The 16628-nt window shown below is 44.1% G+C and overlaps 1 protein-coding gene across 1 annotated transcript in view; it reads right to left on the bottom strand.

Moving 5' to 3' along the window:
• tgfbr3 (transforming growth factor, beta receptor III) overlaps nt 1-16628 on the bottom strand; it is a 58112-nt gene that overhangs the window by 14395 nt on the left and 27089 nt on the right. The window contains exons 4-9 of the mRNA XM_076158212.1: nt 14194-14331; nt 7921-8104; nt 5719-5881; nt 5181-5328; nt 1166-1355; nt 621-904 (exon numbers count right to left, since the gene is read on the bottom strand). Of these exons, the coding sequence (XP_076014327.1) occupies nt 621-904; nt 1166-1355; nt 5181-5328; nt 5719-5881; nt 7921-8104; nt 14194-14331 (1107 nt within the window). The remainder of the gene's footprint in view (nt 1-620; nt 905-1165; nt 1356-5180; nt 5329-5718; nt 5882-7920; nt 8105-14193; nt 14332-16628) is intronic.

The raw sequence follows: 16628 nt of genomic DNA on the forward strand, positions 1-16628 counted from the left end.
CCAACCAGGTTTGTGAACCTGAGACGTGAAAATATGATGAATAGTACGATCATGATCACAACAGCAGGTTCCACATGTTAATCAAGAGTTTTCCTGCTTGTTGTAGTTCAACAATCCTCCAGGCATATCATGCAGACTATAGCAGAGTTTGCTGGAGGTCTTCATGAATCCAGGGCCTGCTGTCCCCTGCATGGATGTCCAATGTGATTTTGTTCTTCTTGTCACATTTCTTTATGTCTTTAGCAAAGATGGAAAAGTGTGCAAAAGCCAATATCTGACGCAGGTCTGGGCATTGAAACACAATTTAGTTTTTTATAGTGCTGACCAAAATACTTCAGTTCAGCAGTTCAGTATCATTTTTTTTCTCTGTTGAATATAAACCAATGACACAAAGTGACTATTTGTTTTAATTCCTGAATCTAGATTGGCACCACAAATCAATAGTTATCCTGCTAACAAAGCAACTTACCAACCAACAGGTGCAGATACAAACATCATCCATTTTCATAAGTTTAAGGGTAATGATAAAAACATTGAATAATTCAAATTATAATCAAAATGATCATCTGTTATAGTTCTATGTGTTTTTGCTCCATGATGAAGGTTTGCTGTTTACTCACTTGCAGAATCTCTTTGTCAATGCTGACCACAATCCTGGTCTCTTCACACTGCACAGTGAGGCCAACACTCAACACACCCTGGGTCTCCTCAGGTTCCCTGCTGTTCCAGGGATGTTCGTCCAGCAAGCCGGGCAGTTGAAAGAAAGGCGGGCCTTCTGCGATGGATGGGGGAGAGGGAAAGGGCAGCCTGGAGCGCACATGGCTCCCTGCACCTGGGGGAGAGCCGGAGTCCAGCAGGATGGAGAGCTCTGGCGGCAACACGCTCTCCAGAGGATCCACTACATCTGGAAGTCACACGGTTGACAGTTAACGCCTTGGGAGCGCAGTTTAACAGGCAGGGTAATCGCACAGGACAATGGCTACAAAACCTTTTCACAATTTCACACTAGACAGAAGTTTTCAGTATTAGTCATTACCAGAATTGTTGCAGCTGCACAAATAGGTTTCTTGCACATTCTCTTCATTCCTTCAACAAAGACACTGTTCCCTGAAACACTTCATGGTGAGTGGAGAAACAAGAGGATGTGTTTAGATGTTGAGTCTACCTAGCTTTCTGAGACGGAGTTTGAAGAAGTTTGCCACAGGAGTGCCGGTGTAAGACGTGACTGGGCTGAAGCCACGCCTCTCTGCCCACTGGATCAGCTCCTGAGATCCCGTCGGCAACTGCTGCCTCACGGATTTGGACACTTGCATGAGTTTCTCCGTGTTGTAACTGACACTCGCAGTATCAGAGGTCTGTGACAAAGAAACAAGGAAGAGTGATTACAAAACATGCCACCATTTGTTGACATGCAATCATCAAATTGTTGTTGAAACAATGGAATTTAAAAAAAGAAATTCATCTGTAAGGCAAATTTATCCCAAATTCAAAACATGATTTCACCTAAAAATCACTTTAATGTGGATCCACTGATGAAGCTTCTTCTGAAACCATAAATTCCCTTTCCCAATAAAGCAGAATTCCACTGGAGCGTCGTCATATATTTCACATTCTTATTACATTATTTACTTATCTGATTGCAATGTAAGACATGAGAGATCGCAGCTGTTGATTGATCATACGATAACAAAATAAGTCTTTAAACTGAGCAGCACTCTCATATCCATCATGTAGATATTAGATTAGTTATTTTTTACTCCCAAAATGTCAGAACCAATGTATCACACCTTACACACACATGAGCTTCCTTCACTGATACCTCCCACCAGCCGGGCTCTAATATCAACCGTGTCCAAACAACAACATCAGCCTCATTAGACATTACAACATCCAAATAACTTCATGGATGTCTCTCAACATATGGTGTTGAGTTCTACCTGCTGCTTTAGCTTCAAGAACACCAGCTGACCTCATGGCCACAGGCACAAATGGACGATGATCTAAATACTTAGGGGTTGAATCTGCAGCATGGTAGAAAAGTGACACAACTCAAGTGTTTGTGTTTGGGCTCATGTAGATATGTGCAGTAGGTCAGGAGAGAGGAGTGTGGGAGAGAGGAATCAAATTACATATGCAGCTGACAAATTGCAGAAGATAATACTGTGGCTATGATTCAACATGTGAGAATGTATAAACTGTGCAGCTCTATTAGGCTCTTTTATCAGGCACAGATGGAGGGAGAGCGATGGGAGCTAACTAACTAATGCTAACTCTGCTCCTTCTTATCATCATGTTATGTACACAAAACACAAAGCTGCTCCACTGCTGCAGCAAATTAGGTTCACTAGCTCTGCAGCTCACAGTGATGCATTGGTGCTCCTTTGGTGGCTGAAGGAGCAATCATATACTACATATTGTGTGTGTGTGTATATACTGTTTATATGGCATTTACAAAGTATGACAGAATATACTAACCTATCAAAGTTGATTCTTAATTTATCTTTAATTCTTTTATTACAGTTTTCCATCCACTGTTGATGTGAAGTGATGACGCCCTCACGTCTTTGGGTTCAGGTATTGTGACAGACATTCAACTTTGTGTGCACTTCTGTGTTTTATTAGCTTCCATATGAGTGATGTGGGTGCGGCGATGGGCGTTTTAGAGCTCAATCAACACTGAGACTTCGACACGATAGCTGTCTCCTAAAATTCCTTGTTAATTTGGTGTTCTTCTCTGCGGCAGACCCTCCCCAGTGCGAGGGAGGAGGATCTCTCACAGTCATTTCCCACACATTGAAGCTCTTGAGCAACACTGTCGAGAACCTGCCCTCTTGCAGCAGCTTGACTTTCATTTTACGAGGCCATCATATCTCATACATAGTTGAAATTTGTCCAAATGTTGATTACACAACCGTGTAGAACTGCTGTCAGCTAGAATCGAGCACATTTTCATCAAAATAATAGAAATAACAAACTCAACAAACACACACAAAGTGAAGATGAACAAAGTCAACACATATTCCAATACTTGCTCTTTACATTGAAACTTGAGTGCAGGATAACTATTTTGAGTATTGTTCAGTATTCAGTATAGTTGTTTGGTTTTGACCTACCCACAATGAAGCTGTAAGTATAGAGAAGTATAAATACCTTAGGCACAGTGAATGGATCATTTACTGTTACACAACCACATTGTGTACAATCGGGGCGTTGCTGAGACAAGTCCAACGAATCAGAGTCACACTGTGAGCTCTGGACTTGTATTTTTGAGGCGATAGTTATTTGTCAGTGTTCAGGGCTCATTCTTGATGTTTTTATTCTGAAAGCTGGTTCAATCATTTCATTATTTATCAAGCATGTAATCGCACACTTACGTATTAAAGCTATTTATTAATGACTTCATCCAGCTTTAGCTTGCATTTCATCGCTCTAATACATTCTGCTTTCTTCATGGAAAAAGCAAAGAGGTCATATTGTATAGAATTTCTTCCTCCTGGCTTCGGTTTTACTTTAATTTTCCTCCTTCCTTTCCCTGCAAATAAAGGGAAAGAGGTTTGTCCGCCAGTTGGCTGTCACGGGCGGTAGGAGCTCAAAGTTGCACAATGTCAGCAGAATATTCATAGCACACCCACATTAGGAATGCCACACCCATAGTGGAGGCATAATGGAGTGTGTAACAGAGTGTGTAACAGAGTGTGTAACAGAGTGTGTAAGAGCAGGGAAAAGCACCACCCGAGTGTTACTGGATGATTGATCTGCCTCGAGAACCATTAGACAAAGTCTTTCTTTCTTAAATGTGTTTGCGTCAAACTAGAAATTGATCTGAACGCTTCACAGCTGAGGCCACTATAGAACAGAATCTACACTATGTTCAACCAACCACTACAGCTCATGTTGCATTCGTGTTCATATAAGTGGGTTGGAAAACAAAGCATAAAAATGTGAAAATGACTTTAGCAGGTTGTAGTTATGTTAAAGTGTGTGTGTGTGTGTGTGTGTGTGTGAGTGTGTGTGTGTGTGTGTGCTGTAAAGGATGCTGTAAAGTGGGGGATCCTTCCTTAACATCATCATCTCACATGGTTATTTTTGTGTGCTCACACATCAGAAGTGAGAGGGATTAGCAAACGTGTGTGTTACAGTAAGTTCCTGGGTCTGACCTGGCATCACACTCACACAGCCTGACTAATTTACTGTGCGGCAAAGACCAGGCAGCTGCACAAACACACTGAGCCTGGCAAACGTGCAGCGTCATGACTGAGGCTGCCCTGTAGGAGTATCAGAGTTCCATACGGAGGAAACCACATCCTCCTGCTTCACCTGGGCTGAGGTCAGCACAGGACGAGGAGCATGCAAGACCACAGCAGATGGAGGTCACAGTGGGGGTCCATGAGTCTGGACAATAGATGCCAACAGACTTCAGGCTTTAATGTCTAGTGTAGTATTGATAAGTGGCTCCTTTAGATCTTCTTACACCGATCCGTCTCTAGAATAATACGGTTAATGGATTTCTGCTAATTCATCAGTTGAGTATTCTCCTCAAGTGAATGTAGGTCTCATAAACAGCAGCTCCTGAGGGGCCCTTGAGACTTCAATAACACTGAGGAAGACTTAAACAGAGACTTTACATACTGTATATTTATAAGACATATAAGCAAACCTATTTCGAGGTAAAAGCAAACCCGATACATTGCTGGTGTTTTTCTTCTGCGTGTGGCGTTGAGGTCCTAAGTGCTCACATCTGAAGAAAGTGTGGAGCCTGAAGCAGCAGCGCTCATAATTCATATTCTACCTGATGGGAAGCAGCTTGTGCTCTGTGCACAGTAAAAGCAAGTTTAATAGCTTTGAACCAGACACCAGCACCTCTCCTGCTCGGGGCTCTTCCAATGTGATGACAATCCCGGGAGCTGCCACAATGACATTTCACAGTTCCTCTTCTCACCCCAGCCTGTTATCCCCACCCTGTCCTGCAGGGCACCGACTCAACACGTCCATGTGTGACATATTCTTTGGTCAGCAGTGTAAGGTGATGACATTTCTGTCTGCCTGCTCTGTGGTGCGGTCCCGTGCTGTGACACGGCTTCAGATGTGATGGGACTGCATCAAATCACAGCAATGGAAAAAGGAAGACAGAAGAAAAGACATCTCTGAATGGAAAGCTTGCAAATCTCCAAGTAGCTTACCAAGACATTCAGTCTGCCGATCACGCTGTGGGCCTCGATGACCCAGTTGACGGGCTTTGCACACTTGAGCAACAAGACAACGTTCCGATGTAATGGGAAATCATCCCCAAAAGGCCGCAGATCCACGATGACGTCCACCTGGAAAGCACTGCATGGAGAGAGGCACACGAGGAGGGGAAAACAGATGAAGAAGGATAGAAAGAATCTTGGATGGCTTGATCTTCTTAGTATTAACATGCCCTCTGTGTCTGGCCAACTGATTAAAAAGCTGGCTGCATTCCCAGAATAGAGCAGGACATGTGCAATACAGAGCAGATAGCCCCATAATGAGATACATCATGGCTACCATCACATCTGCAGTCCTTTGGGTGAGCATCAACCCACTGGGGGAGTGAGGAGATTATCTAGCAGCTTGGGCCTAAACCTATGGCTGAATTATTGCCTTTCCTTTTGTTGAAACACCACCGAGACAAATGAAAGCATCTTGACCTTAAGCTTGAATTATTCCTGGCTGCTTTGAGTTGTTTGGTTTTTTTACCTGCTGGAGTTCGGGGCTTGAAGCTCAACAATGTGGACCTCTTGGTCTTTGTCTGGTCCCGACAGAACGCAACCTTTTGATGTCCGAGGCTCCACGTAGCCGCCCAAGTAGTTCAGAGACAGAAACTTGTTATCAATCCTGCAGGTGTCGGAAAACAGCGGATCTAAAAGAGGGGAGATGTTTTTGTTACTGGTTGGGGTTCTGTGATGCTATTCCTGACCCTTCAAGGGAGAAACCTGTATTTTCTTTAGTCCGCTACCACAGGGAGGTCAAAGCACAAGGTCAGCTACAGAAGAGCATCCATGCAGCTGGCAGGAGTTCAATGCCTCGCTGGTGGATATGTGCCATGTAGGGCATCTCGTCCTACATGGAGTGATCGGTCTTCCCATAGAACAAGGAGACGTGTGTGTGGAAAACTAGGCTCAATGTTTTGTCAGAATGCTTGTTGGAATGGATAAATGATAAATAAAATAGAATATAAATCAACTCTTCATTAATTGCCCCGGGAATAGTTGTAGTCTTTGAAAGAACACGAACAGTTGTGGCAGAGAAAACATGAGACAGATGCTTCCTTATTTGGCAAACAGAGGCTTTCACAGTGTAAACTGAGGGTTGGCACCTTCCTCTGTTGGAGCTCTGATGGCAGTTTAAAGACCTGAGGACTGAGCCTGAGCACCGGCCCGGACAGGAACCGATGTATCTGCATCAAACACAATGGGGGGGGGGCTTCAAATGGCCGTCTCTTTGCTCGGGGTAAACATGGCACCCTGAGCTGCTGCCAAACCACAGCGCTTAATGACAGAAGCCAAAATGCTCCAAGCCTCAGCAACCACTCTGTTTTTCATAGCAACTAAGAACGAGAAGCAAACAACGCTGGCACAACAGAGGAGCAAAAGGTCTGTCCATACAAAAAATTAAAACAGGAAACAGCTGAGAGAGCAAAAAGTCTGTCCATACAAAAAATTAAAACAGGAAACAGCTGAGAGAGCAAAAAGTCTGTCCATACAAAAAATTAAAACAGGAAACAGCTGAGAGAGTCAGCCAATCAGAGTCACAGAGAGGCAGGAGCCACAACTTCTATGTTCTGATTCTCATTAAAAACATCACGTCCTGTCCTGAGTGCTGACACTGCAGAATGGGACACATGGGGGTTCACCAACAAGCCAGAAGGGAGTGAGGTCCATGGGTGAATCACGTAAGGAGCTCAATCACAGCCTACCCACAATCCCTCAGTGTTTCTTCCCAGCAGACAGACTCCCCCGAATCTTACTGATAGACCTCAGGAAGGCTTCCACTGTGTCTCACCTCTGACTGATGATTTCCTGTTACATTAGCTCAGCCTCTTCCTGGGACTTAACGCCGTTGTTGCAACATTAGAAATGAGTAAGTAATGATGTATCATGTTAGTTAGTGCTAGCAGACTGATCAACCTTCATTTAATATATCTCTGCTAACATCCATCCAAGCGTTTTCTCTCTCTCTTCCTCATGATCACACGCAACAAACAAACAACAAACAAAACCTCAATTATGGATTCTCAAGCCTGCCAGCACTCAAGCAAGGAACCAATGGAGTGCTCCCAAACTTAGGTCATAATTTACAACCCCTCAGCTGTCCAGCTAACGGATGAATTACTGTCCTGATGCTTCAAGTATCAAATTGGTGGGAGTAATATTAACTCCTTATTCACAGAGTCCTTCTTTCACAAATGATCTTACAAAAAAAAATGATGTAGTTAGGAATTCTCTTACATACAATAGTTAGAGACTGTGTGGCAGATTGTTCCCTACATCAGAGAGAATGTAAAAATATTTAATTTGTTCGAATTTAACACAGCCGGGATAAAACCTTGTACTTGGACTGTTCCAATGTTAACTCCTGAGGCTATAAGTAAGCTACCACCCAGAATAAGCATTGGTAACCTCTCTCTCTATCTCTCCCTCTCTCTCTCTCTCTCTCTCTCTCTCTCTCTCTCTCTCTCTCTCTCTCTCTCTCTCTCTCTCTCTCTCTCTCTCTCTCGCTTTGTTTCGTAAAAGGTGAATGCTTTTTGTGGGGAAGAAACACGTTCACTGGAGTAGAACATGTGAAACTCTAGCCAGGGCTTAAATGCAAAAAGCTAAGTAAAACTATGCGAGCAGAGGGGAATGGGGAGGTGAGCCGCAGAGCCTGAAGCTGTGTTTGGGAAATCCCTCTAGAACAAACCTTCTCCAACTTTGATGTAGATGTCTGGAGTCATCTTGAGTTCAGAGAAAGAGGTAACCGCCCTGTACCTCTTCTGGGCCCAGTAGAGGAGGTGCTGGTTGCCGTGGGGAAGGCTCTCGTTTTGGATCAGGCTGGCGTCGGAGAAGTTTACCGGCTGAAAGTAAATCTCTGAGCCGCTGGATACCTTGAAGAGAAGGAAAGGCGGTGTTAAAGAGTGTTAAACAGCGATGCCGTGATAAGGAACGAGCTGCTAATGTGGGACATACAGAATAGTGAAGTACGAGATGAAGAGCAGCCACAGTCTGGCTTTTTGCAGTAAAATCTCTTTTATTTCATTTAGATTATGACTTTTCAAGACTTCTGCTCACACTGGCTTCTTTGTCCATTATGACACGCACATAAAACTCTCTGCAGACATGCTCATCCATATTTTACGCAAGAGATTACCCAAGAAATAAAACAGAGAGCAATAGGCAGGCCGTTCCAAAATTAAACCCACTCCCTGAAACTCATCCTTTTATTCTGCATCCTGCTGTTATTTCAGCGCTCAGACCAATGTGCTGCAAGTATTTTCACACATGTTCCTGCATGCAATATGGAGTCTGGTTGCCAGTGTTTATAGGGTGGACTCAGTTACAGTGCGTCATCACAAACCAGCAGGTCACTTTCAAAGTGACCAGAAGTGAAAGCGCTCAGTGAAAAAGAAGAAACAAATATCCTAACCTGGCAAACAACAAGACCAACACCACGCAGAAGCATTCAAGGTGGATGGATTCTTCATCCATCCATCATCCCTCCCTGACTGATCTGCCTCGAGGTCACTGAAACAGCACACACAAGGGCCAGACTAGACCTGCTGTAGAATTCTCCTGTCTCCAACCCTGACCCATGATCTCCTCACACTTGGTCTTTCTTAGAATACCAGGAGCACCAAGCATCTTCCTCAGATGGCCAGACCACCTCCGCTGCTTCCATTCAGTGTGAAGGAGCAGCAGTTGCCTCCTGATGCAATGGAAACTCATTTCAGCCATTTGTATCCGCGGCCTGATTTATTTTGGCCCGGACCAGGAGAGCTTTGACTCGGGATCAGTTCTCTTTTCATGGTGAAGGTCCAATGAAGCATGAATCACCGATCCATGGATCAATCTCACTCCTCATCCTGCTCTCACTCACCAAAATCAAGTAAACCAGCTGTCTTCCTATAATACAGTTTGACACTTGCCCGAGGGCAATAACTTAAAGCTTACTGCCTCTGATTGAGTCAAAGTGCTACCAAACTGAAGTGAGGATGTCGCAGCAGCAAGTCCATCTGTGGAATATATATACGGGCAATGAAGTTCTGATTTGTTTTTGACAAGGAAAGCGGGCCCTGTCTACTTAGGAGGGACCACCCTTTTGGCAATTAACAGAGCTCAGGCCATATGCTTCATTTCAGAGTGATAAACATTCACATGTGTTGAAAAAAACAACCCAACAACCAAATGAGTCCAAGCTCACGGTCTAGACAGCCTACCTCATTTTGTTTCCATGCCTGTTTTTGTTGCTCCCAAGGTATCCTATCTGCATGCAGGGGGGTCAGCTGACGCCGGGCTGGCCGACCCAGTTTAAATATTAAGACCAACAAATTCATGGGAGGAATCCAGTCCTATTTCAGCATCTTTGGGCTTAAGTAAGAAGTAAATCTACTCCATTCTTTACTGATAACAGAATTATGTCCTTATGGGGTTTTTAGGTTTTTCAGACAAAACTATTAGAATCCCTGCCTACTTCATGTGCAACATCTGTCTGACCTCTGGTTGCTCCGCTCGATATTCCTGGCATTGTCACCAGAGGCAATAAATACTGAGGCCTAGGAGACAGACTGTCAAAGAATTCACTTCGACATAGATTTTATTTTTAGTGTGTTTACTACGGTAAGAAGAATCAAGAAGAGGATGGCGTGCTGTGATTCCCCAAGAGCACAAAGCAGAGGTGGTGCCCTGACCCAGCGTGGAAAGGCTGTGGTTTCTTTGCAAACGCTGCCAAACTCTGCAGAGTTTATCAGTTTAATTGCAGGAATACGACTGTAATTAGTCACAAAGAATTAGAGGGGAAAGCCTAAAAGCCAAATTAGCTCCAGGCCTTCCAAAGAAGTGAAAACCTCAGGAATTTAATACAGCTACGTCAGAGACTCAGGGCTCAGGGCTTTAACTAACTCCTCTCTCTCTCTCTCTCTCTCTCTCTCTCTCTCTCTCTCTCTCTCTCTCTCTCTCTCTCTCTCTCTCTCTCCCCCTCTCTCTCTCTCTCTCTCTCTCTCTCTCTCTCTCTCTCTCTCTCTCAATCATTAATGGCACAGTTAATGCAACAAAATCATTTTAATTGATGGAACATGAAGATGTGTTTAGTTATGGAATTCAACTAGTTTATATGGTACAATATAAATTAACCAGACATAAACACTTTTCTGATGGATCTTTTGACTAAAGCAGCAACATAGAGCCGCTCTGACTTTATGAGGAAAGACTTGATTGACACAGACATTGACATTGAAGCTCAAAAGTGCTGAATTCGACTTTTTGTACTGAAAATTCTATGATTCAAGGGTCAGTCTGGACTAACAGAACAAATTATAAGGATTTTTCTCATGATTTTCTGATTTGTGTGAGTTTGAAATGGTCGTGTAAAAACTGAATCGGTCCAAATATCACATGGATGACCTGAAACAATTCTGATCTGATCTGTATCTAAACTATATTTTGATCTCTATCTTAGGATAAAACTTAAGCGAGACATTATTCACATCTTGGTATTGTGTGCTGGCTCCAGATGGGCGCTCGCAGCTCTGGTTTCTTGTCTATATGATGTTCTACAGAGCTGAGAGCAGCTGCACTTTGCCAAGGAAAGCATAACCTCACTATATGAAAATGAAACTCATCACTTGTAACGCCATCCATTATGATAACTAAGCAAACACAGACTGTGTGTTGAAGGGAGTGTGTGTGTGAGCTGTTATGAACTTGTAATGTGTTCTGAACATGGATTACATGAAAATCAGATATTACCTCAATTAATGAGGAATTCCTCAGATATGGTAGTTGAGACGAGCAAGGACTGTAGGGGAGCTGGGAGAGAGCTTCAGTCACCATGGGGACGGAAACTCATGCTTTCATGTTTATGACAAGACCTTATCAACTCAGTAACCCCTGACTTCACTAACATAAGGATCAGTGTCCTCTCAGTATCATATACAGTATTGTATTGTGCTATTGTTGATAGAAACAACACATCTGTAACAGTTCTCTGCATGACCCTAAACATTGAAGTATGTCCTATATGCGTCACCATATCACATCCATATGTGCAGAGCAGCAGAGTGAAGGCACAGCAAATGTTTTAGATCAATTATCAAAGCACTATAATCCTCCATCGCTTCCCTCACGAACCAACACCCTCAGCCTGGGAAATCACAAAGACTGTTTGGCAATAAGGAGGTGTTAGAAACAGAGGGAAGACAGTGTGGAAAGGGCTGAACGATAGGATGTGCATACAATAACTCTCTGGTGATAGCAATGTGATAAGACGTTCCGTAGCTGATGACTTATGGAGAGCTAATCATGCAGTTTGCTACAGTCATATGTGGGTTCCTGAGAAAGGCAAGCTCTGTTATGGGGGAAAACAATAACCATATGTCTCAGCGCCACTCTGGAGCTCCTCTGCCATTCCTGGCTCCACAAACCAATAGTGGCGACCCATGGTTTCAATTAACAATTGCAGTGAGGCGATTGCAGTGGTTGCGTGTGTGTGTGTGTGCGCGTGTGTGCGCGTGTGTGCGTGTGTGTGCGTGTGTGTGTGTGTGTGTGTGTGTAATGGAGCCCATGCTGCAAATCTTGAACCAATAAAATAAATGCACTGGATAAAATGCCGTTTTGGCAAATAAACAAAAAGGCAACACGAGCAAAAAGCCCAGTGTTGCTCCATCAACAGTCATAAAACATTTGCTTCAGATTGAATCATTCTAGCAGAGATGCAAGACAGCTCTCACTCCCATAACCTCCACCCAAAAAGGAATATATACATTCAACCTCTAAGTCAACACATCACACTCTAAACACACGCGGCTCATTCCATATCCAGGGTCCCTTGGTGAAACAGATTGGCCCGATTCCTTACGTTCATATTTCAAGTCGTTATAGACCCATGCTGATTCCTGCCTGTTGCTGATTGACAGGGAGTGGAGCAGAGAGTGTGTTTTACAACAAAAGTCTGGATTTCGGCATTTTAAAAGCCTGTTAGGGTCGAGTGGCCAACAGCAACACAGTGTGCTCAAAGTCTCTGCAACTTTTCCAGGCAGCCTATCTGTCCACCGAGCCCAGAACACTCCAACCAGGAAATAAGGAAATAGGGACTGGCAAGTGTGATCCAGTGTCCAATTAGTCCCAGGAAATGGCCTGTCCTGTGGAAAGGCCCAGTGAGGGAGGTCTGGCTCTGGGTTTAACTGTTTAAGGCTCCTCTTCACTCCACTCTCATCCTCTACCAGAGAGGGATGGACCAGGAAGTGTGAGGAATAGCAGTGTCACTAGTGATCGTGCTACATATGAACAGCAACTGTGGCCCCATGCAGATTGTAGATTTTCACTATGCCTCTAGATGTTTGACAGCGTCTTTACATCTTAGGACTCTCATATGAAGTGTGAGTCAGAATGATGACTGGTGTGTGTGGATGACAGCAGATCTCTGACACACTGCTGATTCATTTCTACATGCGGCTCAAAACAGATGTGAGATGTGCTTATGTGACTGTTTGCATGTTCAATAAGCACATCTGCTATCTGAGCCTCTAAATGTAGAATAAGACTCAATCAAGGTGAGCAGAGGAGGAGAGAGGAGTTTCAGTAAAGATAGCTTGTTAGTTCTTTTCCTGGAGGATATTTGTGTTGGATCTGAGCAGTGTGATGGAATGTTAAGAAGGTGGTGCAGTGGAGAGACCCTGAGAAGAGGAGCAGCGTCTGGGACTCCTCTGGGATTTGGCAATGTGCCGCCAGGCGAGTGGATAAGATATACAGCCGGCGTGTACTGCCAGAGGGCTCGTCGCTGTCACTCAAACACAAAACACTTTACACCCAATCTCTCCTCCACCCACTTGAAAAACTGCAATTGTGTCTGAACCAGGTATCGTATAGCAAACACACACACACACACACACACACACACACACACGCACACACACACACACACACACACACAGAGGCTCTCAGCTCAGGTCGGTGTGGATAAGAACATGTATTTGTGTAGCAGTCAGATGAATGTGCAGTCACAGATTAGCGTTTATCATACAGAACTAAATGTAAAGTCATTTCCCAAGCTGACATTGTGATTTAATGAAAAGTAAACCTGTCACAATAATCTTTGCTCTGGTGCCTAACATCATTAGAATAGCCGCTCTGTGCTGTGAGCTTTAATGGAGGCTGTCAGACGTTTTCTGTCTGCCAGCACTGAGAGGAGATCCTATTTAGTGTGACGCTGACCTGCTGGTCTGTACAGAATCATGCTGCTGGGGCAATACGGGGACGTTTCCCCCCTTGGTCTTGGAAAAACGATTAAAATGAATACGCTCGTTGCGTGTTCCTATGTAGGCCATGATTCTGAAACATGTAATGTGATATTTAGCACATAATGGGTTAATCAGAAAATACCACACCACAAATGGAAATCATTTACACTCTTACAAAACACTGAGATGTAAACAAACATGAGTGAAGACACAGAGAGGCCTTCAGAGCACAGAAAGCTTTTCATAACAGTAAGTAAGCCGTGTTTGGGTCCTCTGGTTGCCATGTTTGGCTCCTCTGGTTCTAATTTTGCTTTGCTTCCCTCCTGTAATACAAAAGGCTTACAATACAAGAACTACGGTCCAATTTTAAATGTTTTATTAAGTTTCCCAGCCAGGCCCCCTGGTACCTTTACTAAATATGGCCGGCTCTCCAGGGGACCTTGGCTCCCACTACACTCACTAAAGTTGCACAACATCCCTCTCTCTCTCTCTCCCCCTCCCTAGCTTTGTCCTATCCAACCTCTCTTGAGCTCTTCTGATATTGCTGCTCTGAATCAAGCAAACCTGGATGAGTGCAGTATCTGTCACATCATGGGAACCCTCCTCTGTAAAGGAGCTGCTGCTCTTTGAATATTGTAAACAGAGACAAAGGCTCTGGAAGGAGAATACAGTTTACCCTGGGAGGAAATGAACACCCAATTTAAGGAAGTTGATGTGAAGGGTTTAAGCGATTCTGGACTCACATGAAAGGTATGTTGGATGCCCAGGGCCAGCCTCTCTGTCTTGATCTTCCAGATCAGTGGCTCGGGGGAGTTAAGCACAAAGACCAGGGGCTTCTGATGGCGCAGCAACGACTGGATGGGCTTCAGATTCAGCTCCAGCTAGAAAGAACAAACACACAATAGAAGTCAGATAGAGAAGTAATACACTGGAAAAACTGTATCAATATAGTATAGATCTATAGAAAGAGATCAGGAGCAAAACAGAAATTTGCAGACACACATTTGCTATCCTGGTGAAACTGCAGAGCTGTAAAGTTCTACATTTGTCTTCTTTATCAGGCTGTTTAGTTGTTTGTGTACTTATTTTGCTGATAACCTCACACTGTGTGTAGAGGTGTTTGCTCAGCACTGATATGAAGCCTCGATGGGATCTGACCCAACACAGTCGGCTCTTTGTTAGCCATGAAACATCGTGGCTGATCTCTGTTAGCGTCTCCACATGCAACTGTGCCTTCTGGTTCTCAGGGTGCCATTAAAATAGATTTCCACAGTCTTTTAATGCAATGGGGAGGACAAACCCTTCTGGGACCTAAACCATTGTAGCCCGGTCTGGACCTGGTGGATCTAATGTAGTTAGATGGTTCAGGGTCTGGACTTCACTGAATTCAAATGAATCTTAAGCAGGTTTTGATGCCTCTTTACAAACAAGCATGACTTAATTCATTTTAAATTTAGTGTACTTGGTATGACAACTTGAATAAGCAGCAGAGAAAGTGGAGTTTGTTACAGAGTTGTATTCCATGGAGGCCTTGGAGGGAGGCGGTCTGCCTGAGTCCTTCTTTGTATTCCCACTCTAATCATATTAGCCCCATCCTGTGTGTCAGTGACTGAGAGGTAATCATGTGTAAATAAATCACTAACTCAACCCACAAGGATGAATGTTAGTTACCTGATGTGCTTATATCATATTAGACATAATCAGTCACAGCTCACACAAACACTGGCCTTCAGTTTTCATCATAAATACAGGAACAGGCTTATATTGAAGAGGATAACAGAATGAGCTCTGTGCTGTCACACACACTCACAGCTAGAGTCACAAACTGAAACCTTTACATAAAAAGAAATATATGAAAACAAACAATCCTGTACAATTTATATATACTAAGAATATTGTCTTCTTTCTGAGATGTTACAGATGTTACAGATGTTACAGATGTTTCTGCAGCACATGGAGGCCCAGAGTGTCAGCATGAGGCTGCTGTCTGACCCAGAGGGAACGTCACAGTCTACTGATCACAGTCTTATATGTGTGTGAGCCTTGGAGGAGAGCAGCACTAATGAGCCTGATAAGTGATTTGGGACATCGCAAATATTTTCCATTATTTTAAGAAACGGACCCTCTGGGGTTAGAAGATGGAAGAAATGACTGAGCACTTATCTATGAGGCAAACTGGCTGCTGATCCAAACAAACACATCAGTAAAACTCACCAGGACTCTCTCTCTCTCTCTCTCTCTCTCTCTCTCTCTGGCTCTCTCTCTCTCCCTCTCTCTCTCTCTCTCTCTGGCTTCACACTGCTACCCGCTCAGCCCAGCCGACTCTGGAAAAAGTCTGTGCGTTGCTCCTTGGAGAGCAACAACAACCAGGATAGAATCATACCTGGCTTGGCTTTGAGGCCGTGGCAATGAGAGATGGAAGAGAGAGGCCGATCGAGAGTGAGCGAGAGAGAGAGAGAGTTAAAGATGAGGAATTTTATTACCCAGACAGAAACACTTCCAGAAGACGTGAGTCACCTGAAAACGCAGGCATAAACAGAGCAGAGAGACGGACGGCCAAGAGGCACGGAGTGAAAGAGGGGAAAACAGGCAGCACACAAACACTGATATACCATTCTGATCAACTCGGCCCCAGGCTGCTGCACAGTGAAGCTATGAAGAAGGCAACAAGGCGACTCAAGAGCAGCTGGTGTGACTCCAGGCCCAAAGAGCAGCCATCATGGGGTTTGGTGAGACTGATGGGTGTAGGAACACAGGAAGGGTGTGGAGAGATGAGATGCAGAAACAGCAGGCATCTAAGTACCTGCTGAGAAGGGGCGGCCGTGTCTGATGGATCATCCTGAGGCTGGCGCAGGGATTTGGGGAGTCCTGTGTCCTTAACACTTACGAGTCGCATTTGCCAATAGCAAAGGGACGGGGAAGTTAGGTTTGGGGTGCAGAGACCGATCACGTTACTGAAACAAAACTCCACACAAGGGACGACAGCTGTAAGCAGGATAAGCAAGGCTGTCACCGAGCATTCCATTACTACAGGCACTGTGTGTAAACAATCTGAAAGCTGTGACTTTAACGTTCATAACTTTCAAATCTGGTCAAACAACAAACCCAGTGCTGACAGGAAGGAACCAAACTAAATGAAAAGTGTACACATGCTCTCTTTAGTTTCTGTGTAACAACT

Source organism: Genypterus blacodes, unplaced genomic scaffold (genome assembly GCF_046128005.1).
Source record: "Genypterus blacodes isolate CSIRO-AG114 ecotype Tasmania unplaced genomic scaffold, CSIRO-AGI_Gbla_v1 ptg000009l_1, whole genome shotgun sequence".
In the NCBI taxonomy this organism is placed as follows: Eukaryota; Metazoa; Chordata; class Actinopteri; order Ophidiiformes; family Ophidiidae; genus Genypterus; species Genypterus blacodes.